Below are 26,513 nucleotides of genomic sequence, written 5' to 3'. Positions count from 1 at the left end.
CTTCAAAACGTATCTACGCCAACTCTACTTATTTCCACACATACACACCGTAAATAGAAATTCTCGAGCACCTCGCGTCTGGTAACAATGACCAGTGGGCCGCGGCTAAAACCCCGAGTCGCCCCGCGACTGGCGAGCCAATAAGCCCCGCACTGTCATCGTGACGTCACGTCTCCACGGCGACGCCTAGCGTTGACGCGGCCGGCCCGCCAACTTATCGATCCGTTCGGCGTCCTTCGAGAGGCGCTCTCTCGCAACGGGGCGCTTGTGTGTGTTCCCGACAATCGGTCGCGAAAATTGCGCAGATTTAGTTTTGTTTTTTGCTCCGTTCCAGCTCGACTGGCCCCTCGACCGTCCGTCGGCAAGCCTAAAAATCTGCGCCGCTTCGTACGACAGCGGAACGCCCGGTGTGGCCACCATGTAAACGTGTTGGTTCTCTCTGCATCTCGCACGCGTCCGCGTACCCCGTGAAGTGAGGGGACTTTCCTTCGACTCCTGCTGCTCTGGGAGCCGCAGGGAAAGAACAAAAAAAGGAGGAAGCTTGGGCGCATCGGTTACGATAGGCCACTCGAACTGGAGCGGCGATGAAGCTTCGCGTCTCGCAGCACAGCTTCCACCACGACGACAGCCCTCAAATCAAGGCGGTCGATGAATGTAAGTATGGTGTTTAACTGACTACGCGAGTTTGTTGTTGCACGCGCGGATACGGCCGCTTCTCTTGCGGACGTAAGCTGTGACTCACCCAGCGCCACATTCAATATGGAGGCTGTCGTATGGTATTGCGCCGGATGGCCGACTCACCTACACACAGCGCTTGGTTCGCTTCGCATGGGACCAGAGCAATCAAAACTTCGTTCACAGTTGGGTGTTCCGAGCCCAGGACTAGCGGTTCTTGCGTTGTCTTAAGAGCGTGTAGATGTGGTTGTTGATACAACGCCATACTTTTAAACGCGCACGACACCGAAGTCGCGCACAGTTTACAGGAGGCCATGATTTTTGGCGTGGCTACCGACAGAAACATGAAGGCGAGTGCTGTGTCTTCTGGACCGTAATATGGTACATTTGTTTTGGCAGATTAAGACTGCTGCTGCTTGCATGAAAAAAATAGGGGGCACTCTAAGGTCTTTGTCGCGCAATGTTTTATAACGACTCTAAGTAGCAGGTACAAAACGACGTCACCGAGCAAGTGTGACAGGTGTATTTGATACGTTGTTCTTGATATCTTCGGCGGTGTTTTTGAAATAGTGCATAACGATCGTGTTTATTGTTTTTTTTTTGTTGTTTCTCTATTTGTTTTTTTTTTCATTGCTTACCTTGGCAGTTTACTCTTCGCACTTAACGCCATGTAACGGCTCACATTAAGCTTGAACCTGGGTGCACAGTCGTGCATTTCGCAACATTGTCATATCTGCTAACCAGCTTTGTTGATTACGATAAAAAACTCGCCTCGTAGTTTTTTTTTTGCCACTATGCTAACCCTTGCTAACACTGTGCTAACAATTGAACGATGTACCCCATGCTGATTATAAAGCATTCGGTTTGTATGCACCTGCTCGGAAAGACAAGATCACCTCTCTTGAGAATTGACTCTCATGCCTCTCTTGAGCATTGCGAACGTGGTTTCGTAACGGCAGATCGCCTAAGCCTTCTGTATTCTCGTTCGGCGTGCTTAAACTCAGTTTGTATAAACGCACTTTATCCAGTTCAGGAGCTCTCGTTCATGATGTTTTTTGTTTACCTGCTGTTAACTGCTTCTGTGGTGGCACGCATTTTTTTAGGCGTGACTCGGAACAAAGAATGTCGGCTTTGTGTTGACGTTTGTATAGTCGGCAGTCATCATGCAACAAACGAGGAGTAGCCAAGCCTAACCATTCGCTAGTTTCGTTCTTCTACTAAAAAAAGTACTAGGTTGGCTTTTGTAGAGCTCAGTAACGTATGCTGTCGGGCTAGTTGGTGCGTAGCTGTGTAAAACATCGTTGGCGCAAACTTGAAAGAAGACGAGCGAAGAGACTCGGAAAAGCGCTTTTAAGAGCTTGTGTAGCGAGTAGTGTGATTGGTTTCCTAGATTCAGGGATGTCTATACAGTCCTTACTTTTACTCAAAGCTGACCAGTCGTTCTCATTTACGACGGCGTCTGTCGGGATTGCTGATGTAGCTATTAATCATCGAAGCACTGCGTGAGAACACACACAAGTGCTTTTATTACATACTGCAGACCTAAGGGTCTGCAGTATGTAATAAAGAAAAAAGTAACGTGCACGAACAGGAGAAATACGAAACATCCAACGACTGCGTGCCCGTCGCCCTGCAAACCAGAAAGGAACGTAGACACAAGTATAAATGGGAACAGACCGGAAAAGGTGGGGAGATTGGAATTTGCGAGCACTCAGAGTGGGCAAGAGAAAAAGGGGGAGAGAGGGAACAAGGAGGGAGGCCCGACAAAATCCAGGGCGAAACGAAAGTACTGCCGGAGGCATTTATGTGGAACCGAGAATAAGGTTAGCAGGGAAAGGGGGAAAGGGGGGGGAAGCAGCTGACAAGGTGACCAGACGTAACCTTGAATCGAAATGAGTGTGCGTATACCAATCGATGGCTCCGCGGTGCGGAGAAACGATCTTCCGGCAGCGGCATGCACGGCTGGTCAGGCTATCGGCACGCACGAACATTCGGCGCGTCGCAGCGTTCGGCCCGGGTCTGTTTTTTTTTTTTCGGCAATCTCGGACTGTGCACACGCGTCGCATCCCGATGCCTGGCCCGTAAGCTCTCACGTCTCCCCGGGGGAATCGAGATTGGAGGCCACTATAGTGTTTCGCTCGGCGTGTGCGCCGTCAACAAGAGACGAACATAAAATTTCTTTTCCCCTTCCGCGCCTTCCCATAGAAAGGCCGGGGAAAAAAAAAAGACACACCATAGTAGATCAAGAAGCGTGACAGGTATTGTTCTCTTTTATTTTTTTTGTGCGTGTTTTGTTCATGACATTTGCGAAGATATAATAGAAGGATCGCTATTGAAGGGCTGCGCCGAGTGAGGAAGAGAGGGCTCTTTGTTCGTTCCGGTAGTGATACTTCGCGGCTTTTAAGGTGGAGAATGGCGATTCCGGCAAACGCTGCGTGTTTTCTTTCATGAGGGGGGGGGGGGCTGTAATGACAGGAAGCAGCAAGTAATACTGTAGAGACAGACCTTTTGCGGTCGTTAATTGTTTCCAACTCATGATTTTTTATATTTTTTGGGGGTGGGGGGAAAGGGTGGTGATTGCACTTGTTTGAACAAGAACGTCATGTGAATGTTTTGTGTTCTTCCGCAAAGGCACCCGAGCATTGCATTGCGGGTTGTGTGCACCAAAGCCTCGGTGGGATTACGGAGAACGCTGAATTAGAAGTATGCAAATTAATTTTGATCGCTTGGGGCCGTTTAACGAGTGGTGACCGAATTTGGTCCCCACTGTAATGCGGTCACCGTGACTAAGAGTTAAACCCGCGCTGTTAAGCAACGCAACGTTATAGACGCTTCGCCAAGACGTCGGCTGCGAAAATGTTAGAGCAGACTCATGTGTCCAAAAATACGGTTTCTCAATGGGTTCATGCTGAAAACTGCTTCAAAATTTTATGGTATCGCTGTCTGTTTTCGTCGACACCGACAAGCAGTTCGCAAAAAACAAAAAAAAAAACTCTTGGGTTTTCGTCGGAAGTCTTGAATGAGGCACGTCAACCGGCAAGTTCAAAGCTAACGTGCTTGATATGCTTAACACACAGGGATAGAGATAACAAAATGGCTTGTGAAGTATGTGTGGTATCGAAAAAAACAATAGTGGCGCCCTATATATTGAAGTAGTGCCTTCAGGCAGGAACACATTATACAGAACAGAGAAAAAAAAATAGAAAACATGCTTTGACACCACAAAAGCTGTAGCAGGTGATTCAGGCGATGAGACCTTCTTAAATACTGGCAAATATCGAACAGGAAAGCACTCTACACTTTTGTCATTCAGTTTTACTGATAACAGTTACAAGATATGTTTACCGAATATATCTTGAACGAAAGCCTACAGTGGCCAGTGGTGGGTTCATTGAGGAATATGACGGAGAGGTTAGTAACAGTGGAAATATAGTAAATGCATACCAGCAAGCAGTGTACGGGCTTCGTGAAAAGGAATTTTCCGGATTAATACCTCAGACTCCCAATAACTGGGGCTCTTTCTTACGTTTGTTCAAGTGCTGAAGAGGGAGATAAGAACAGTAAACGTAGTAACTGATACATGTACTCAAACCCTGAAAATGCCAAACAGCACAGCGGCATTGACATTTGAGCGCTCTGTTACCTACATTGATCACATGGTCACACTTTTCGCGCTTATATTGATTTATAGCAATTTGTATAAAGGTACACGGACGTTGCCAAATTTATTGCACGCAATTCCATCGAATGTATGTACGTATCTGACAGAAAACTATAGGTGGGTTGAGCGTACGCCATTGCGTCCTACTGTGCAGGAAATCGCAAGAAGAGACGTGAGACGCAGTGGAAGCGTCGTTATTAAGTGACGCCGCGCAGAGTCGTGTTCCGTTACACACAGGCGAACCTGTCGAGGTGTCATGACGATTGCGACGATAACATGCTATGCTGTCGCATATCCAGGAAAGTAGACGGGGCAACTTAACGACCACTGCTTAGGCATCGTATACGGGCTATCGGAGCGTCCACATTTTGTTACGCCGTCGTTTGCGTTCTTGAACATAGCCTTTAGTCACAATTGGGCACTCTTCAAAACGCGCAAATCCTTCACCTTTTAGGTACTCTTCTTTTTCTAATCGAAAGGGGAAGAGAGGGCTTGCCAAGGGTAATGTTGCGAAATATCTATTATGTCATCTCTTTCAATCATTTATTGTTAATAGCCAAGTGGCCACAAGCATCTCTTAGGCAGCATACCAAGTTCCACAATAAGGCGTTTGTGTGGTTGATAACTATCGTGAGTCTCGGCTGAGGCTTTTATGGTGAGCTGGGCAGTTCATGTATGCACTTTTTACGAAAAAAAGCATCGTATACGTATACGGGCTGTCGGAACGTTGTATAGGTTCGGAGCCTACCGGCGGTAAATGATTCTTGTTTCGTCAGCTGTTATGTACCTCCATTTATGCCGTGATCACTACGCTACAGTTGCATACTACGCATATTAACCCATGTTTTCCTCGGTTTCATCGTTTGTTTCCTTAATTAGGTCGTCTCACAAAGAAACGAGCCCTACATTGATATATTTCCCTCCCTCAGTTACTAGCCGCTTTAAATAATTGTCTTAGTTTGGCAATAGACATTTTACTCGATCACTATACTGGTCGTCTCTCGCGTACGGTTGCTCGGAAGAAAAGAAAAAAAAACGCCTAAAAGCAATAATGAAAATAAAAAAAAATGGAAAGAGAAAGATGTTTCGCAGAGTAAATTATATTATTATACACAACGGAAGTTGCGACTGTGATCAGTACGCTTCTGACGTGTGGCTATAAGCATCATTCATGCTTGAGCTGCCTAGGTAGTGAAGATTTATTATAATTAGCCCACACCCTTCATTATCATGCCCATCAAGCTTTATCCCCCCCCCCCCCCCGAGCATTAATGTATTAAACCTCTTCATTTCGTATGCAGCAGACGAGGTCTTCCTATTTTTATTCTTACTATAATGCTGCTTTACCGTTGACGCTTTACGCATCGCATCGTTCATAATTAAGTGTAAAGACCAGCGAAGCGAACACTCGAAAGTGTCGTGAACACACTGTAGAGGCAATAAAAAGAAAGAAATAAGAAAAAATAAAAAAGAAAAAAACTAAAAAAAAAAACGCATGATGGAATGATATATTCCGCTTAACTCACTCGACTCTGCCCTCTATATCGCTTAATATTTATCCTTAGTTTGGGCGTCCAGTCTCTGCCACGATATCCTGTCAGTCTTAGTTTCCCCCAAATTTGTTGCGCCCGTTTGTTTCTCTCCCCACCCCTCTTTTTTTTCTGTCAGGGGATTATGCCTTATATATACAGTTCGTGAGAAACGTTCCTGCTGTCCTTTCATTCACCGCTAAATTCTCAACATACCGAGAGATGCTGGCGCCTTGCTTTACGCAACATCGTTGCTGCCATATTCCATTTAGGTCTACAGAACTCTGTAGAAGCCCGGAAGATTAGATTACGCCTTGTGCCTCGTTTTAGTATATTTTTTACGTGCTTTTCTTTCAACTCAACAAAACACATCAGCGTTATTTATTATTTTCTGGAATGTGTGTGTGTGTGAACTGAAAAGAGCCGCAGAATCTAATCTTGACTATAGCGCTTTCGAAATAGAACGTTCACTGCCTCGCAACATCAGACGCCCTTTGGTGTTCGGTGTGTCGCAGTTGGCGGCTTAAAATCATGTTGTTTCTCCCGCGGACGATTTCTTTCTTTTTGATTTTTAATTGTGCGTGAAATAAAAAAAAGTCTTGAGTCTTTAGTGTAATAAAACCCAAGAAATCATTGTGAGGCTTTCGGGTGAGGCGTTGGTGTCTGCATGTTTGTTGTTGCTACATTATGGTCTGTAACAACCTTTCTTTCGGGATAAGAATGATCGTTTTATAATTATTAAAAATTTATTGATGTCACGCTTAAATCTAACAATTTCTTTCGTTTCAACTATTGGCAAAATTTTGTTCTTGGTATGCGTTATGCCACTGAAATGAACATGCGCAGAGGAAAAAAAATCATACATGGTTTCGACAATGACATATTGATTTTGTGTGTCTCCCTCAAAATGAAAGTACGGGAGAAAGGACGTGGTTCGAGGGGCTAGTTTTTTTCCATCAGACACGACTAATTAAACTAACTTTCAATGAAGCCGATGAATAAATACAGAGGGGGGGATATTACTTGCTGTTGTTTTCTCATTGAAGCCATTACAACTGGCATTAAAATGTTCATGGTCACGAGAACACTATTATCGTCATGAACGGACTGGGCATGTGCTGCGGGTATTGGGCAAATATAAATATCCCACTACTCATGAAGGGGGAAACTAAAAACGAAGGCAGCAACAGTTGGTCAAAAAAAAAAAGAAAAAGAAAATGGCTGTTAGCACGGGGACGTGCCCGTGAAACTGGGCTAACCCCACCAGTCACCACAAATCTGCCAGAAATGAAGAAGGCCGATAAATGGCTGCAAAGGGGCGGCGGCGATCAGCAAACTCACGAGTACTTAGAAGTGTGGCAGCTTGGGCTAGTTGGTATGGCATGACGATAGTTATAGCGCGAGAACAAAACGACGACTTTCGTGTCCTTCTTGTCTCCGTGTCGTCGTTTTGTCCTCGAGCTATAACTATCGTCACGAGTACGATCAGCCAAAGGAAAAAAGATAGAGAAAGCGATTAATTCTTGGAGAAAATAATCTCTTCGCGAGGCGAGATTCAAACCCGCGTACACTGGCATACGAAGGCGAGCGGCTAGCCGAGCATAGTATATATAACGTTGTAGAGTGCAGTATAGCAAGGGGGTGGGAGAAGAAAGGGGGGGGAAGAATATGGAAAGGAGTACAGCAGAGAGGAAAGCATACTATAGAGAGATAGAGGTAGAGGGAAAAAGGGACAACAAAATGGAGCCAGAAAAGGGTGGGAAAAATGAGGGAATCAAAGGAAGGCAGGAAGACGAGCGATGCTTAGAAAGAAAGGAAAGAGTAAAGGAAAATATGAAAAGAAAAATAGTTTGATACAGAAGAAAGAAAGAGTGTCAGAAAGAGAGAAGCTAGAAATACAGATAGAGATAAAAAATGGAAGGGGGGGGGGAGAAAGATAAAAGGACCACGAGAGAGCAAGAAGTGTAGAGCGATAGAGAAATAATAGAGAGGCGAGGAGGACTGGAACACCACTTGCTCCACTGTTACCTCAGTCTGAGCACCAGACACTAACACAGAGCCGCCCTAGTTTTTTCCTTCTTTTTCTTTTAACGGTTGTGTAATGACCTGGACCTAGATTTGAGGGTATTAAAGTGAGCCGGAGATCGGCCTTCCCGTCTGTGGGATCAGAACCCACAACATTCAAGTTACGCGTCCGGTGTTCCGGGACTGAGGCATGGGGAACGGCACTTTCTCGTCCTCTTCTTGAAGGGCCAGCTTAAAACTGAACGCATCCCTCGATTTATCATCGAGGGAGGCGTTGGGCCGAATCGTAGCTGAGAACCGTGTTTTTTTTTTTGACCTCGCACGATATCTCCAGGACACTTAGCTGACCTTCATGTGCACTAAAACGGATATCAAGAAACTGAACGCTAAAACTGATATCAAGAAACTCAACGCTAAAAAAGATATCAAGAAACTGAATGCTAAAACGGATATCAAGAAACTGAATGCATCCCTTGATTCATCATCGAGAGATGCGTTCAGTTTCTTGATATCCGTCTTAGTGTACAGGAAGGTCAGCTAGGTATGCTGAAGATATCGTGCAAGGTCAAAAAAAAAAAAAGAACAGTTCTCAGCTACGATTCGGCCCATTCTAAGAATGTCTAAAGGGTATTGCTAAAAACTGCATGCGCGCTGCTCTCAGAAAGTCCTGCGTTCGTCAAGTCACGTGCAGTATTGAGTTATGTGCTCCGCGTATACGCCAGGCTAGGTTCCCCGTTGACCCGTTGAGGTTCCCCGTTAAGCTTCCCCATTGCCGGAAGCTTGCCTAAGAAATGGAATAATGAGAACCACACAGGCCCCTATTAAGTGGGCACCAAAATGGTGCGGCCAGTGACCGTGCTGTATACCTGCATGACCTCTCCCACCGCCTCAAGAAGGTGGTCGGGAAGTGCGACCCCTCGGTTGTTCTTTCGGCACCTGATAAGCTTAACGTATGCACAGCCCTGTGAATGGGGCTGACGAGGCTGGCTGCGCAAAAAAGCACGCCACAAAGTTCATTGATTGCAATGTCGGTGTGGTGTGCATGATTCAATTCACTAGAGGGATGTGCTGTGAGGGCCAAACTGGCTGCGGCATTAATGAAAGGCTGGGAGAGCATCGCGCAGCTCTCAATTCAATGGGGGTGGGGAGGGGGGACATTTGGCAGATCACTGCCGAAGGTGTTTTTGCACGCCTGAGTTTAGGGGCATCCGTGTCTTGCGTAGCTTTGTTGCTCGGCAAGCTCGCAAAATCTTCGAGGCCTACTGTATTGCTGTATCGAAGTTGATAAATGCGTGCGTACGCCTTAACTGGCTTTGCACGCGAAACATAAAGCATATTTTATTAAGAAATACTGCCAATCTCAAACGAGATCAAGGCAGGAAAAAGGGAGGAGGGTTACAGCAGAATACATAAGAACAGTGAACAAATTACACCAAGTTGAACTAAAATGCGCTAAAATACATAAATGCAAACATAAGTTAACTACAGATTATGCAATATAAAGATTATTCCGCTAGAAAGAAGAGTAACAGAAAAAAACATACATAAAAATAAATAAATCAGAAATAACATAACCGTACTGTGTTAGTAACGTTCCCTCAATTGTTGCGATGAATCTGTCTAGTGAGTGAATGTTAGCAGTTGATGGATCGAGCTCGTTCCATTCTGTTATGGCTCCAGGGAAGTAGGAGGATTTAAAACAGAATGGTGCGTACATTCAGTTAGTGTCATAGAGTGTGTGTTACGTGTAGGTCTACATGAGGTTACCAAATATATGTAGTGGTGTCTGAAGCATCATGGCGGACATAAGCGTTAGTAGCACTGTCTGCACCTGCTTGTGGGTTCTGCGCATGTCTGTACATTTACGCCGTTCCATGTCAGTAAATTTTCAGTTGATGTCTAACGCCCGTTCTGCTTACGTGCTGCGTTTGCTCCGCTGCGCTTGCTGAGATGCACAAAATCTGCGAGTCTGCGGACCACAACCAGTGTCGCCTAATGTAAGCTATCCGATGTTACGACACCAGCACTGCCTTCGTTTGATTTGAATATTATAGAGCCCTCGCATGCACACAAATAACCTGCGTTGGCACTGAGTCGTCATATTTTTTCTTCTCTCGTTGACCGTCGATGCTGTTCTGTTTCAGCGAGCCCCGCCCTGGTGGGCATTGGGGTGGGCAGTCTGGTGCTCGTGGTGGCCCTGGCCGCCGTCTCGTGCGCCTGCTACCGTCGCCGTGGAGTGGCGCAGGCCAAGGGCCCCTCGCAGCGCCGGCACCCGGACAAGAACCTGCCCCTGAAGAAGTCGTCCGCCGTGCGGTCTCCCAGCAGCGGGCCTGCAGGTCCCATCCTCAAGAAGTCTCCTAGTCCGACGGGGGGAAGCAAGTCGCCGCTTGGAGGGAACAGGTCGCCCTCCAGTCAAGGTGCGTTCTCAGAGGAAAGACCATTAAAAAGAAAGAAAGAAAAAGAAAGGCGTGAAAAAGTCGTGGGGTGGCTTGCTGCCACTACGCTTAAGCACTTTGCGATCTCCCTTAAAAACTTGTTCAGGCAAGGGTTTATCCAAAAGTTTGATTTTCAGAATTTACGTAAGGGGGAAAAGAGAAGGGCATTTTTCCTTGGGGGGGGGGGGAGATAAAAGATAAAAATATTTATCAGGCGAGGAGTAAGTGATTCAAAATGTGTTCAACCGAAAATTTATCAAGAATATCGATTTGAGATTTTTGTGGTGTGTTGTGGGAGGGGGAGAGAAGGGGTAAATGAAGGCCTGTTTCTATGGTGGCGCGGTGTGTTGGTGGTGGATAATTTTTTTTGTTGTTAGAGGGGGGGGGGGGGGTTCTTGGGCGTGTTAGTGGGGTGTTGTAGATGTGTTTCCGTCACTGTCAGCAAAAGTGATTATAATTAGAAGAAATGCGTAATTTTCGGCAACTCACCGAGAAACACAACTTCGCGCCACAGTGAAGAGAGTAGGGAAATAAAGGAATCGAAGAGATACGAGCCAGGAGTGCAGTTGAGCTCGGCTTCATTGGTGGCGACCCTTGCTCCTTCTCTATCAGGCAAGCATTACATAGCAACGAAAGTCTGGCCTCTATGCAAATAAACGAACAAACAAGACAAGGTCACTTATTGCCTACGTGGTGGGCGGGTGAGTGCAGAGCTTTGAATCTACAGCAACTGCTAGAAGTGCCTGCGCTGTTTTCTCTGTAAACACTTAGATACTCGACGACGATTCCATGACGTCAGAAGAGGCGAGAGCGATCGGTCCGTTCAGTCAACAGGGGAATGATTGACTTCGGGAGCAGATTGACTACGCTGGCAGAGAAGTAAACATCCCTCGCTTTGCCTATTTCAGTTTCCGCTCTTCTTTTTCTCTTTATGTGTTATTGTCAGCACGTTTTCCTCTTCGTTTATATCTTGATCACTGACTATTCTTGCCTCGACTGTACTCTGGCATCGCGGTTTCTTCTCAAGAGCGCTTAATTACCACTCATCGTCAGTTAGGCTATGCTATCTTGGTTGGTTAACGGGTTATGTGCGGAGAAAGTTTCTTTTTTTTTTTTGTAGTGCAAGATGGGGGGGGGGGGAGCACGCCCACGAGAGGAAGGGAATAAGTAACGCGTGTCATTAGATAATGACAATATCTATGTTTACGTGACAAAACCACGATATGAGTATATTGCACGCCGTATACTGGAGAGCCCCTGAAATTTCGACCATCTGGTGTTTGATGTCATCGTACACTGACATCACAAGGTACACGTGGTGAGAACATCTTCGAGTTTGACGTGAATATTAGTGCTTTGCGACCTTACCTGTTAAGGGAACATTTGTGTGTATTGAAGTACTAGGGTTACGTGCGTGAGCGTTGGTTCACGTGCCTATTTGCATTGCTTTTTTTTCAATTGCCCGCCACTTAGCGACGTTAACTAACTATGCAAGAGAAGAGTATACCGTGTGCCAGAGATTGTCATTAGTACATTTGACAATAAATTGGCGTCGCCCCGCCGCGGTGGTCTAGTGGCTAAGGTACTCGGCTGCTGACCCGCAGGTCGCGGGTTCAAATCCCGGCTGCGGCGGCTGCATTTCCGATGGAGGTGGAAATGTCGAGGCCCGTGTGCTCAGATTTGGGTGCACGTTAAAGAACCCCAGGTGGTCAAAATTTCCGGAGCCCTCCACTACGGCGTCTCTCATAATCATATGGTGCTTTTGGGACGTTAAACCCCACAAATCAATCAATCAATAAATTGGCGTCTCGCACTGTGTCGGGGTCGCAGGTGGTCTGACGCCTCCGACAGAGACAGCCCGCTCGATATGCGAGTCGGCGACCAAGGAAGTGCGTACCGCGGTGCCCACCGCGGCGGCAGCTTCGACCGCCAGTTCCGCGGTCGTCGCCTCGACAGCCAGGGCGCAGGCGGACGGCGACAAGAAAGACGTGAGCCCACCGGCAACTGAAGATGTCGCTGACACCAAGGAGAAAGAGGTACGCCTGGTTAAGCGCTTATTCTTGTGCTAGTTCACTCAGCAATTATCCTAACATAACCTACATACATAAACAAACCGGTCCGAACCGCATGCCTTCTAACAGCTCACCCGCATGTAGCCGGGATGCGCATACCATTTATCCCGTTTAAAGGCAGCAAACCTACAATAGTTTTCACTGATCCTTCCTGCTTTTTTGTTTTCGGTCTCTTTCAGGACAGTTAGTATTTCTTCTTCATTTTCTTAGTTTAGTTTACCTTTTCATTTAACACTCTCGCACCACGTCACTCGCGGGCCCCGCCGCGGTGGTCTAGTGGCTAAGGTACTCGGCTGCTGACCCGCAGGGCGCGGGTTCGAATCCCGGCTGCGGCGGCTGCATTTCCGATGGAGGCGGAAATGTTCTAGGCCCGTGTGCTCAGATTTGGGTGCACGCTAAAGAACCCCAGGTGGTCGAAATTTCCGGAGCCCTCCACTACGGCGTCTCTCATAATCATATGGTGCTTTTGGGACGTTAAACCCCACATATCAATCAATCAATCACTTCACTCGCGAGCTCTGTCTTTCGATATCACAATCGAGGAATCACGCATTTTATCGCTAATTCGATCGACCATCCATTCGCACCCTCGCCCTGCCCGAAGGCTCAGCGTGTACCGCCGCCGCTTCTAACTTTTGTTGCTGCTACGACGTCATTGCTTTCCCTCTCTAAACGCTTCCAGCCCACGAATTTGTATTGTATGCGCGCCGCTGGCGTGCGCGCGCTTATATGGATGGGTACGCAGACATTGTTGTTTCTGATGTGTTGTTGTGTGACACTCGGGGATTGCGAGTGAAACGGGCTATGCCAGTCGTGTTTTCGTCAGCCGTGCTTTAAAAAAGGGCCCCTAAACCACATACAGTTGAAAGGCGAGGCAGCAGTTTTATTTATTTATTTTATTTATACTGTTAGTCAAAAGCCGATACAGGGTGGAGTACTGAAACGCTCTTCACATATTGTTCAAAAGACACATGCACTACGCAGTGAAGTCAAGACAGACAATGCATCTGACAGCTTTCAACAAAAGTACACCATACAGTTCATACAAATCATAATGCAAACGAAAAGCAACACTTACCAAAAGTACAACGCACAAAAGTATTCAAGTTTTACACAGTAGTGACCAACATTGAGCAGAGTTTCTTTCTCGCCTTCTCTACCCTTCCCTCAAGCGCTATCTTCTCCTGGCCACTTTTTTCTTTAGAAAACTCGTGGAATGTGAGCCTGTAAGGAGTCGGTGCTTTTCGACTGCACGCTGCATGCCATCTCCGCTTGCGTAGTAGCAAGCGCACAAAACGGAGTGAAATCAGTTTATCGCTCACGACAGTGATGTGAGGCAGCGCAGAACAGGCACGTGACTGCAGGGCCAGAACGAGTAGGCGACGATTCGCAACACGTGTCTCTCGTATATAACAGGTGTAACCTTAAGAGACAAGAAGAGAGCAGAGTGGATCAGGGATCAAACCGGGGTTAAGGATATCGTAGTTGAAATCAAGAAGAGAAAATGGACATGGGCCGGCCATGTAGCGCGTAGGCAAGATAACCGCTGGTAATTAAGAGTAACCGACAGGATTCCCAGAGAAGGCAGCCTGGTTAGGGGGAGACAGAAAGTTAGATGGGCAGATGAGATTATTAAGTTTGCGTGTATAAAGTGGCAGCAGCAAGCACAGGACCAAGTTGACTGGGGGAACAAGGGAGAGGCCTTTGTGCTGGAGTGGACGTAGTCAGGCTGATGATGATGATAATCTCTCGCATAGGAATCAATCGAGAGCTTATTCCATCCTGACGTCACGTGAAGAAACAAGTGACGTCATGAATTACGCCTCAAACATGGGAGGTAGTGGGAGAAAATAACGCGCTTGTTCTTCGCATTTTCAAAGGTTCTTTCGGGGGCCCTTAAAGCTTCAAGTGACAAACAGCAAGGTATATCCCTACCCACAAACTATATGACTCAACCTCGTTTCGTGACTCACTCTTGCTCAAATTTAGTTTGGCGTGTAGGCTCCCTCAAGTGTTTAAAATATTTCGTGACTATTTATCGTCATGTTAAACATTGAATAGTCATTTGATGTTTCTTTTTTTTTACTTCGTCATCAGGTTACGTGCCTTGATAACGCCCTGAAGAGCCATCTGTATATCTCTTCCTCACGCGAGAAGCCCCCGACGCGCTGTCCTCGGAAGCAGCTGTGCAACTGCTGTGTCAGTTGTCACGTGATCATAGAGGGTGGTGGCGAGCTTTGGGCTGGGCGGAGCCTACGTGCCATGACGTCGCAACAAGCGCGTCAGTATGTCGACGGCGCCTGCCACTGTTTACAAGCATAGACTAGGTCTATAGATGATGATCCTGCAGTCTATTGGCTGATTATTCTGAGTGGAGTGTCAATCATCATCATCATCATCATCATCATCATCATGATCCTCATCACCATCATCATTACTGCTACACAGGAGGGGTCTTCCCAGGGAAGCGTCCAAGCAGAGGTGTTTCCTAAAGAGCATAGCGGGATCAGAACAGTACTACAGTAATTCTTTTTTTTTTCCGAAACGTTTTTTCAATTTCCCTCATCCCGTTCCCACTTGTAAGGCAGCAAACTTATCCTGGACTGGTCAACCTCCCGGTTTTTCCTTCTCTACCACTTCCCCTCACTCTTCTCCGAAACGTTTAATCAGTCAACGTCTGGTGGAGTAGCCATGTAACAGCGTAAAACATACTCGATAAGCATCAGCCAAGAAGGTCAATCGAACCTCGTATTTTACGAGACCACTTCAGTCGCACCGCTACCACTGTAATTTGTAGCGTACGTCTACAGATAAGCTCGTTCACTCATTCAAAAGACTGATCGTTTGCTAGTCCTCTGACTTCGCTGCGAAAAGTTCAGAATAACGTTTAATTCTTCGCACAGTGGGATCACGTTACGCAGGAAAGACCAACGATTGCCTCAGAAGAATGAAAGTTGATAATGTACAACTACGCCCTAACGCCGTGCATTCTTACGTATTCAGTGTATTTCGAAAACTGTACTGATCGATACTGCCCTAAAATACGATGGTCAATAATTCGATTACTTGGACGCCGTTGAGGATACAGTGCAGTGGCGTGACCTTGGATATAAACGAAAAATAAGTAAAGAAAAATGAAACAAGGATTCGAAGACTCATGTTTGAAGTTCTTGAACTTCGCACAGACATTTAACAATACTGCCTGATGGATGGCACTAAAGTGAACCGTTTTACACGTAGTTTTTTTTATTTATGGTTTTATTTACTCTTCATTTGGCCGCTAAACGAGCGTGCATTGTGTAAGCTGTTGTGTACGGGTCGAACTATGCCTTCATATTTTGTCTGTCGCATTGAAGCGGTCCGTACCGGATGGGATATAAAAGCGTTGTCGAGGCCGCCTTTCATTAAGCGCATAAAGAAGAAGAAGGGAAGAAAAAAGAAAAAAAGCTCTAAGCCTGCGTGGTACTCGCAGCACAGTGGCACCATTAGTTGGAGAAGGGGCCTTTTTAGAGCACATTGCAAACTTTATTGGGACGCCTACTGCACGTACAGCTGTGAAGCAGCCACTTCCACATAGTTCATCGTCATTGCGGGACACGTATAATAAAGCAGCCATGCGTCTTTAAAGTGCTGCCCTCTGTGTTGATGCTGAACAACTAATGCTAATGATGATGATAGTGAATGGTCGCGGTGGTCTAGTGGTTATGGGGGTTAGACTGCTGATCCGAAAGTCACGGTATCTAACCCAGGCCGCAGTGGCTGTATTTGGATGAACGTGGTATGCTAGAAGCAATGTACTTAGATTTATAGGTGCACGCTGAAGAAGACCAGATGACCGACATTTCTGGAGCCATCTGCCACGGCGTCCGTCATAGGGATATCGTGAGACTGGAACGTTAAAACCTCACATATATCAGTGATGACGATGATGATTATCACTGAGCCCATTGTAACGGGCGGGCGTCTTTCAATCACCTGCTCGTTGCTAAAGTCACGTGGTGTGACGGCTTGTGCGCTTCTACACTTGATTGATATGTGGGGTTCAACGTCCCAAAACCACCATATGATTATGAGAGACGCCGTAGTGGAGGGCTCCGGAAATTTCGACCACCTGGTGTTTTTTAACGTGCACCCAAATCTGAGCACACGGGCCTACAACATTTCCGCCTCCAACGGAAATGCAGCCGCCGCAGCCGGGATTCGAACCCGCGACCTGCGGGTCAGTAGCCGAGTGCCTTAGCCACTAGACCACCGCGGCGGGGCGTGCTTCTACACTTCTGCCACCCAGTACTATACGACTGTTAACCTGTCCCCTCGACCTATATATGATATCTGTGTATATGGTGTTTTTCCGAAGAAGTTGCAAGTGATGTAGTGGCTCTGTAATAGAATGCTTGAGTACAGCGCTGTGGACTTGTGTTCGATTCCTGCTTGAAATCCTGGTTTTTATCTGCGCTTCTACGCAGTCGACTGTGGATTATGTGACAGTACGAGAGTGGGAACCTCACTGGGGGTGTACCATGGCGGTTGCTGTAAGAAGTCGCACCGAGATAGCCCAGAGTCCGTGTTTGTGAAAATTTCGCATCCCACAGGAAAGGCGAAGAGAGAAAAACTGAGCGTTTAGCAAGTCGTATGGTTCTTCATTTGCACCAGGTTCATTCCTTTGCTAGCAGCACATATGCGTGTTCAGCTGTTCATTATTTATTTGTTGTTTAGATTAAGAGGCTTTTTGTGAATACGAGACAAGTCTGCTAGTTAGTACACATAAAGACAGCACTGACTGACCTACGATTTAAAGCGACAGCCTCATATGCCTCATCAGACGTGAAAAGTGAGGCTCGACGTTGCGAACACGAACGATTTGATGACGTCACAGGTCGCACAAATGATGACTTCACAGGTTACTACTACGTCCCATGATGACGACCGAACATGACATCGTCGCATGGTCGAAGGTCACTAAGACAGTGAAAAACCACGCTGTGTGCAGAGTTTTCAGGAAAGGAGAGGTTGGGTATCGAAACGAACGACTGACAAAAATAAAGGCGGCCTCAGCCTTTGAATTCTCTTAGGAACCTAAAGAACCGTGTCACTTGTTGTCTTAATAACACACGCAGTTTCTCGTGTTCTCTTCACCTGTATATGCCAGTTGACATTGCTTTTCTGATTGCACAGGTGACGGAGGAGAAGCCCACGCAACTGGGCCAGCTGCACTTTCGACTGCGTTACAACTCGGAGAAGCACGCGCTGCTCGTGACCATCGTGCGCTGTTCGGACTTGCCGGCGCGGGACCCCAACACGGGCTCCTCCGACCCCTACGTCAAGCTACAGCTGCTTCCAGAGAAGCAGCACAAGGTACGCAATTGGTCACCTTTCGTGCAACGCCACGTTGCCCGGCTCAACGAAATCCGTAAAGGAGAGCCGTGTTTTAAAGACGGTAGTCTTTCTTGGGGACCTTAGACAGACCAAAAAATTTTCGTTTTTTCCGTCGGTCTGTGCATTTGTCTGTTTGTCCGCTTTTAACGACACCTCACACGGCACCAAACGGCCAACCCCATCCGCAACGCCCACCAATATTGCTCAAGATTGAGCGTTCATAGTTGTGCGATTGTCAATTAAAAACAATTATTGCGCATATCTGAGGCGCCATAACAACACGTCGATGTTTTGTATGTGTGCCTTCATACTAGAAGAGGCACACACAAGTAAATATAAGGACTGTAGCGTTTGTCGCGCTGCGCTGACAGTGCAACGCGATGCTCAAAAAGGTAAGCGTTTCCAACACTTTGATAAGACGACATGGTGGTGGCACCTGCCTGTCGCTTTGCGTTCTACACCTTCTCACCTCCGATACAGGCGCGCATCTTTCTCCGCGAGTGCCCACGCCTTCGTTTTCGAAGATAACTGCCAGATGGCACTCGTGTCTAACGTGCTTTGATGCGCTCGTTCGCCTCCGCTACATGCTCGAGGCACTCTAACGGAGCGCCTCCAGAATACCGTTCACCGATTTTCTTGCGCAGAATATCAAGGAAACGTTTTGTTCACTCTCTTCCGACGCAAGACGATCGACTTTCGACGACATTTGCAATATAACATGCAGATTCTGGGCCAATTAATTTTTCTATGATTGCATCATGGTAGCTTAGCACCTAACGGTTAGCTCTGCTCACCTCGAGGGGGTGCAATTCACGTCTGTAGCGGCCAGAATTCGATAGGAGCGGAATGCAAGAACAAGAGTTTAAGAAGGTGGTGATGTTAAATCTGGAGTCTACTGGGGCGTGTTGGTTCATAAGATAAGGAAGGTGTCGCATAACAGAAATTAGACTAATACACATGGACATTGGCTTCGTAAAGTCAGCGGGTTTGGAATGGGGTCCATTAAACCTCCCTCACTCCGACCTTTTTAAGCTCTGCACGTGCATATACGCACCCATACACACAAACACGCTTTCGAAACGCCCGTTAATTCTGTATGGCTTTCCGCGCAGGTGAAGACGCGCGTGCTGCGACGCACGTTGAGCCCGGTTTACGACGAGGACTTCACCTTCTACGGTATCAACCCGAACCAGCTGCAGGCCACCACGCTGCACTTCGTCGTGCTCAGCTTTGATCGGTACTCTCGCGATGACGTCATCGGCGAGGTGGTCTGCTCCATGGCGGGTCTCGACACCGACCACCTCGACAAGACGCTCGCCCTGTCGAGAGACATCGCACCGCGCCACTTCAAGGTATACCTGCCCTAGGTTACGGTTTGTTTGCTTCTATACATTCTAGCTTTAACCGCGTAAATATGACACGTGGTACACTGAGACTTTGGCTCACCGAAAAATGTCGAGCTTTCAATTTTTCGGTTGACTTATTAATTATAGACTCCCTGAGCATGCGTATAGCCGCTCAAAGTTTCCGTCAGCGATCACCTCTGCTGAACGCCACCATAATCGTCACTGCAACTGCAATCTTCGCAGTGACCAATTTAGGTATGCTGTCCTATATGCTACCGGAAACTTGAAGATAGGTCTTGCGGTGTACCATAGATAGAGTTGTTAAGTATAATGTAGCGATGATCCTAACGCAACCTGTGTCATAACCTCGACCGCGTTTCTCCAGATTCGATCCCAGGGTCGCGGCGAGCTGCTCGTCTCTCTGTGCCACCAGCCGGCGGCCAACCGACTAACCGTAGTGGTGCTCAAGGCCCGGAACTTGCCCAAGGTGGACATCACCGGACTCTGCGGTGCGTCTTTACCCTTTTGTGACACGGTGTCCCCATTTTGAGGCGCACCTTGCTCTTGTCATTTCTGTCTACTGTTGGCCAGGAAGAGTCCACAAACACTGAGCTAATGGTAAATTGAACATTTTTGTCCTAATTATTGTTGAGTGATATCGCTTTTGGTTGAAAAGTATTGCTACAAACGATCGCTTTGGTGGAGGCAGTACCGTGCTTAATAATACGTCGGATGCGGGGTGTTCCAGCTCGAATTTGAAAATTTTTAACACGAAAGTGTTTGATACCAGGGTCCACTGATATTTCAGTGACGTACTTCCGTCACGGAAATGACATATTAAAGTAACTTTCAGAAGACAAAGAAAAACGTTCTGCCAACGGGAGTCAGACCCACGACCACTCGTGTGGCGAGAACAGCTGCCCGGCACATTATCCACCTCACCACGGTTACTTTTTTCATTTCTTTCATGGTATTGAATAAGAAATAGTTGCATAATAAAGACAAAAATACAGCAAACAAGAGTACAATCATGGGGCGCGCTGAAGCGTTACTAAGAAACACTCAATGGCTAACACAGCGTTAACATAAGAGCGAGAGTGCTTCACACCGTGTTAAAGAAGAAAAGGGGTGAGGCCGAACACCTCACCTACGATATAGAGTACCAGCCCGGTCAAAAGTCTACCTCGTCACAAATGTCCTTGATGTAAATAGCCATTTTAATGAAGTGTGTACTTGAAGAAGTGGTGGGTTCTGCATTACGGTCCGCATTTATACAGTTACCATCGAATATTATAGCGTTATCGCTAGTGGCGACGTATGTTCCAGAATAATCTGTTATGTTGAAGTGGGTGTAAATTAACAAAATGATCTACTGCAGTCCTGGCTTTTCTCAAACACTGTAAGCGCGGTTCGTACTGAGAATTCCTGACAGTGAAATGCAATATCAAGATGGGAGCCGACACATGGAAACAACGTAATGGGATAATCAGGGTGAACAGTGGAAGTGCATCAGACAGGCTGGCCTGGGCGCTGTGTCACTACTAACCCCTTTAAAACTAACACGCCAAGGATGACACGGCGTTTTTGAGAAAGATAGGTCCTCCTATCGAAACGTCGGCCAGCCTGTCTGAGGCACTTCCACTGTTCACCCTGATTATTCCTGACAGTGAAATGGGGCGATAACTTGAGGAGGAAATGTTGCTACATGAAGAAGCGTATAGGACGACTTAACGTACAATTAATAGGCGAATATTTGCGATGCAATTGCAAATATTTGCAATGAAATACACCATAATTTATTTATTCTAACAATCCAATTTTCCTTAAGATTAGTCTCCAAATTGTTGGCATCAAATTATGCAAATTTGACGCGTTTGTAGGCAGTAACACACGAATATGAATCGACCCACGAGTCAGAGGACTCCATGAATGATGATCGAGAAAGAACGTGCGGTACGTCACGTGACTCGAATCAAGCCTAACCATTTGAAGTCAGTAACGTGCGCGCAGCTACTTGGCTAGTAGAAAAACCGTCGCTGAAGAGCGCGCACGCGTGAGCGGTTGGGAAGTTCGTCTTCTTGTTTGAGCAAATCGTCTGTGAAACATTGTGAATTACGGCTACGGGCATTCAAATACTGCACCAGTGCAACGGAGGTGCTTGATGTAGGCACGACTGCGTGAGATTGTGTTGACCCCGTGGTCACAATGGTGTGTAAGTACCAGTCTTAGCATTATTACGTCACGTTCGGTGTCGGTTCCCGCCGGTCGCGAGCGTGAGGTGACCGTGACCTTGTTGAAGGCGAATCGACTGTGCATAAATCCCTTTCCAGATGTGACCAAGTATATTGGCGCACACTTCAAACGGCCCCATTCACGATTCCTTTTATTCTCCCCCTTATAGCACACGGTGAAACATCTCACTGCAACTTGTGTCCGAGTGCCACAGCCGGCTTTAATCTCGTCTTCCTAACGTTCCCGAACAAACCCAAGCCCCTGCGGTGAGGGCCAGAACACCAGGAGCGATCGGAGGTTGCTCTGCGCAGCTCGCCACTGGCGTAGCTACAGCTTCGGACAAAAGGCTGGGTCGGAAGGGTCGCCGGAGCAATAAAGTGTCCGGCTGTCTAGAGCGGGCTTTATTTGGAGCTGGCCGAGGGCGCATCGTCTTCCTGCTTCCTTTTCCACCTTCTCTCCCCCCCCCCCCCACCCGCACGGTTATCTCGTCCATCAATGGAGTCTGCCTCGATGGTGCACCTGCAATGCTCGGCTGAAGACGTGAAGGTCGCGAGTTCAATTCCGGTCGTGGCTGCCGCATACCAGTGGAGGCACAATGCTACAGGACTATGTACTGTGCGAAGTCAGTGCACGTTAAACAACACCAGATGGTCTAAATTTCCGCAGCCCTCCACTATGGCGTCCCTCATGATTACTTCGAACGTAAAGCTCCAGATATTATTATATTATCTGTGAATGGATGAAGTTGTGTGCCTAACTAAGCGAGGTCCACCCCGGCGGTGTCGCGCAGATCCGTACGTGAAGATCTACCTGCTGTACAACGACCAGCGCATCGCGAAGAAGAAGACGCACATCAAGAAGCGCACCGTGAACCCGGTGTTCAACGAGTCGTTCGTGTTCGAGGTTCCGTACAACGAGGGCCTGGACAACCTGAGCCTGGAGTTCCTCGTACTCGACTGGGACCGAGTGACCAAGAACGAGGTAGTGGGCCGCCTGCAGCTCGGCCCGCACGGTTCGCCCACCGCGCAGCAGCACTGGCGCGAGGTGCGCAACTCGCCGAGGCGCCAGATCGCCGAGTGGCACAAGCTCAGGGAGTAATTGCCACCTCCGTGACACACCACAGGTGGGTGCATGGGTGATATTGCAGTGCATGCGCAGTGGCCTGATTTCTGGTCATTCTTTCGTCAGAGGAGGGCACTAAAATGAACATGAGTGGAGGTATGAATGGATGGATGGGCAGAAGGATACATCACTCACTAACTCACTCACTCACCCACTTATTCACCCACTCACTCATTCACTTTATCACTCACCCACTCACTCATTCACTCACTCACTTCCTCATTCACTCACTCACTCATTCACTTTATCACTTACTCACTCATTCACTCACTCATCCACCCACTCACTCATCCGCTCACTCACTCACTCGCCCACTCACTCATTCACTCACTCACTCCCTCATTCACTCACTCACTCATCCACTTTATCACTTACTCACTCATTCACTCACTCATCCACCCACTCACTCATCCGCTCACTCACTCACCCACTCATTCACTCACTCACTCCCTCATTCACTCACTCACTCACTCATTAACTTTATCACTCACCCACTCATTCACTCACTCATCCACTCACTCACTCATCCGCTCGCTCACTCACTGACTCACTCATTCTCTCACTCACTCATTCACTCATTCGCTCATTGATTCACTCATTCACCCATTCACTTTATCACTCAAGCACTCACTCATTCACTCACCCACTCATTCATTCACTCACTCATCCACTCACTCACTCACTCACTCATCCACTCACTCACTCACTCGCTCACTCACTTTTACTTAGAGTTGTACCTATGCATGTAAAAAATGCCATTTACTCTGCTGTTTAACTTGTGCCCTCTGTCCGCCTCGGCGGAACAGAACCTGCGGTGCTCAGCTGCTGTTTCGAAGATTGTGAGTTCGACTCCGGTGTTCGCATTTCTTTGGAGGCGAAGTGCGCGTTAAGAACACCAGATGGTCCAAATTTCCGGAGCCCTCCACTATTTCGTCTCTCGATCATATATCGTGGTCTTGTGACGAAATACCCCAGATAATAAAACAGTGATTAATTATCGTGTTCTACCATCAATGAGGAAGGAAGCATTCCATCGCCTGTGTTAGGAGTGGCCTTCCTTATCAATCACCTGTCCCCTCATGAATGTCGATATTAATTTTTTTTCATCACTCCCTAGACGGTTGCAGTGTTTCTAGCTTATCTCTCATACCTTTGCAGTATACTGATTATATTGTTATGCGGCTTTCACTATTTTGCTCTATATCACTTAAATGTAGATTTTTCGCTTACCCTTTATTCGTCTTATTTATAACTGCAAAGTTACTTGCTTGAAACGTTTGTGAAAGATTTCTTGTAGATTTAGTCATTTTACGTAATTAATTTTCGTTCCAGGTTTAGGAGGGAAAAGCACGGCCTCCGTCTCAGACTTCAGACTTTGAAGACGCAAAGAAAAAAAATGGAGTCGCACCGGACGAATGGCGAGACGTCTTGTCACTTATGTTGTTCATTGGCCTTCTGTTTAAGCTATATATCAGAAAAGTTTCTTCTGCCGAACGGAGAGTATTATTTTCCGACACCTATAGCGACGTGAATTCATTGAAGGGAACTTGCCTTATCTGTTAACCGATGACCCAACTGACGGTGTCCCACGCTTTTCAGAAAAACAAAAAGCGCTTAGATAAACTAGAATAAGTTGTAAACCGAGCACGGGCCTTTTCCTTTCGCACCTGTTTGCCCGCACTGACACTTTGCAACAACTGTTTCGTGAGCTGTAGTTATTGCTTAAGAGAAAACTTGCTTTTTTATGCTTATGGCCGCTTGCGTTCCTGATTGACACAAGTTTCGATGTTCTGAGATTCATTTGCCGCCGCTTGTTGCGTGGCCGTGCGCGATGTATATCCCATAGTGTGAACTGGATCACTACATTTAAATGCATGTGCAAAAAAAGACTATATGTACATACAAGTCGCGACGAAAACTGATCTCTTTTTCTCTCTCGGTTGCTTCCTCATCGGTAGAGTGCTATGACTTAAAAAGCGGCGTAAGGTTTTTCCCTATAATTCGACAGTGATACACCAGCTAAATTATTTTACGAGATCATCCACCTTTCATTCTTATACAAAATTTGAAAACTAGAGCTTTCACTGCAAGATGTAGAGAAAGTCCTCGAGTATAGGGTGTGTTTTTCGTCGAACGGCAAATTCAGCTCACACAGCCGGGAACCACGTGCTCCTGTTCAATAAGACCTGCGGTAGTACCTAGCTTAGCTACTTAGGAGTGTTGCGTGTGAGTGGATTCATCTGCCTGTCTCAAGTCAGTACTACTTAACAGGAGAACATATAAACAGTGCGGCCGTTCACGTACACCAGATATGCGTGACGCGTTAGCTCTTAACAAGAGCTACAGCTGCTAACTGAGTCGCAGTATTTAACTATACACGATACATCAACGCGAGCTTCTGTGCCACCAGGTTGCTTTCGTACATCATCGCCTTTTTCTCGTTGCTTAATATTTCAGCCGATGCGAACCTGCGTGTTATTGTAATAACGACGACAGACGAAGCTGTTTTATGTGATAAGTGAGACGGAATAGATGACTTAGGTTGAAAAAAAGAACGATAGAGCACGAACTTGTTTCCCACGCGAGGGCTGGTGCGCGACGTACACTTCGAAGATGTCCCAAGTTTTTTGTCACTATAAATTCAAAGCAGCGCGAAACACGCCAACACGATCACACCGTTTACCGCTTACACCGCTAACAAACAAACACGTGCACCATACGCTAGCCGCGCGGTGACATTGCGAAACCGAGCGGCGACCTTCGACAGGAAGCCACAGCAGCGCTTGTGAAATGTGGCCCGCGGGGAGCGTTCCGTACACAAAGACGGGGCTGCATGTTGAGACGGCTTCACTTTCCTACATGAAAGACATATCGTGTTAGTGTGGAAGTGGTTGCCCTTACGTGAACCTGCGCGCACACAAACGATGTGCGAAGATTCTTTGCGAGGAGAGCGTTTGTGAAGCCGTGTGCGAAAGTTAATTGTTTATCCTTCCCCTCCACCCTGTACATACGACGACCCACTGTAACACCACGCGGTAAGCGACGACAGCGGCAGAGTATTTTATGTACCACGTTGAATGATGAGGAAGGAGAAAGTGCGTTGCACGTTTTTTTTTTCCCTTCTTCTTTGGTGTCTATACTACTACAGCAACTATTACTGCTTCGTAAGTACGAGCGTACACATATTCGTGCGTATAATGTCGAGATACATGCTTCTGTATAAGCAAAGTGAAAAACGACGAAGCAAAGCCTATACTTACACAACTCCCGCTGTTATCCAGACACAAGCCTCCGCTCTGAACGAGTAAAAAACACCTTTCTTCCCGCCAACTTACAGAGTGTTGTTCCCTCGTAGACCGTTTTATCGCATCGTTGGATCGCGCGTCGCTGCCGATTTTTTTTTTTTTGCGTCATTGTCGATGCTTATTGCATGACGTGCGCGGATACGTGTTGCGACTAATATTCTTGTGCCTCACATCGAGACTACCCGACCTCCCTTTCCTTCCCGCTCAACCTTTATCGCCCTCACCTACCCTCCATCATCTCCTATGACCCCCCCCCCCCCCTCTCCAAGTTCACTTCTAATTGTTTTTAACACCGATCTCGTTGCGAATACTTTATAATATAGGCGTGAAGTATAACGTGTCTTTTAATTAACGTATCGTGCTGTAAAGTTAAGATATATATTACACCGCTGGTCGGGCGCCGTGCGTCGAGGGCAACATTGTTGCAAATCGAGCCTGTGGCCGTGCAAATGACGAGCTCTCTCTGTAACCCGCGCAGCAACGCAAGTCTGTAGATTTTTTTTGTGACTTTCATGAAGTGATTCTGCAATAAACACAAAAAAACTTTATCGGAAACACACGTATCTTGCACATTATTTCTTGTCTTTATTTTAATTTGTGTGTGTGTGTGTGCGCGCGCGCGCGTGTGTGTGTGTGTGTGTGATAAACTTTATTCTTTTGCTTTTGAAGTTAACCGCCCCAGGACAGCAGATAAGGCACCGGAAGTCGCTGCAGAACTTCCTGTTGCTTGATAGC

The 26,513-nt window shown here is 47.0% G+C and overlaps 1 protein-coding gene across 1 annotated transcript; it reads left to right on the top strand.

Moving 5' to 3' along the window:
- The first annotated feature begins 254 nt into the window (after positions 1–254).
- On the top strand, positions 255–24,041 carry Syt4 (Synaptotagmin 4). Its single transcript, XM_075895682.1, has 8 exons — positions 255–654; positions 10,035–10,307; positions 12,156–12,361; positions 17,573–17,752; positions 18,886–19,125; positions 19,505–19,628; positions 22,142–22,474; positions 23,806–24,041. Exons 1-7 carry the CDS (start codon positions 585–587, stop codon positions 22,447–22,449), a joined length of 1,401 nt encoding a protein of 466 aa, XP_075751797.1. The 5' UTR covers positions 255–584; the 3' UTR covers positions 22,450–22,474; positions 23,806–24,041.
- Positions 24,042–26,513: the final 2,472 nt, after the last annotated feature.

Source organism: Rhipicephalus microplus, chromosome 1 (genome assembly GCF_043290135.1).
Source record: "Rhipicephalus microplus isolate Deutch F79 chromosome 1, USDA_Rmic, whole genome shotgun sequence".
NCBI classification, from domain to species: domain Eukaryota; kingdom Metazoa; phylum Arthropoda; class Arachnida; order Ixodida; family Ixodidae; genus Rhipicephalus; species Rhipicephalus microplus.
Note: the sequence above shows the minus strand (reverse complement) of the source record. Positions and strands in the feature narration are given on the sequence as shown.

What these genes read in the sequence shown, in the direction of transcription:
- Syt4 (XM_075895682.1), top strand. Translation starts at nt 585, where the DNA reads ATGAAGCTTCGCGTCTCGCAGCACAGCTTCCACCACGACGACAGCCCT. An exon ending in AATCAAGGCGGTCGATGAAT is followed by an intron (nt 655 to 10,034) that starts GTAAGTATGGTG and finishes GTTCTGTTTCAG; the next exon opens with CGAGCCCCGCCCTGGTGGGC. An exon ending in TTCCAGAGAAGCAGCACAAG is followed by an intron (nt 17,753 to 18,885) that starts GTACGCAATTGG and finishes CTTTCCGCGCAG; the next exon opens with GTGAAGACGCGCGTGCTGCG.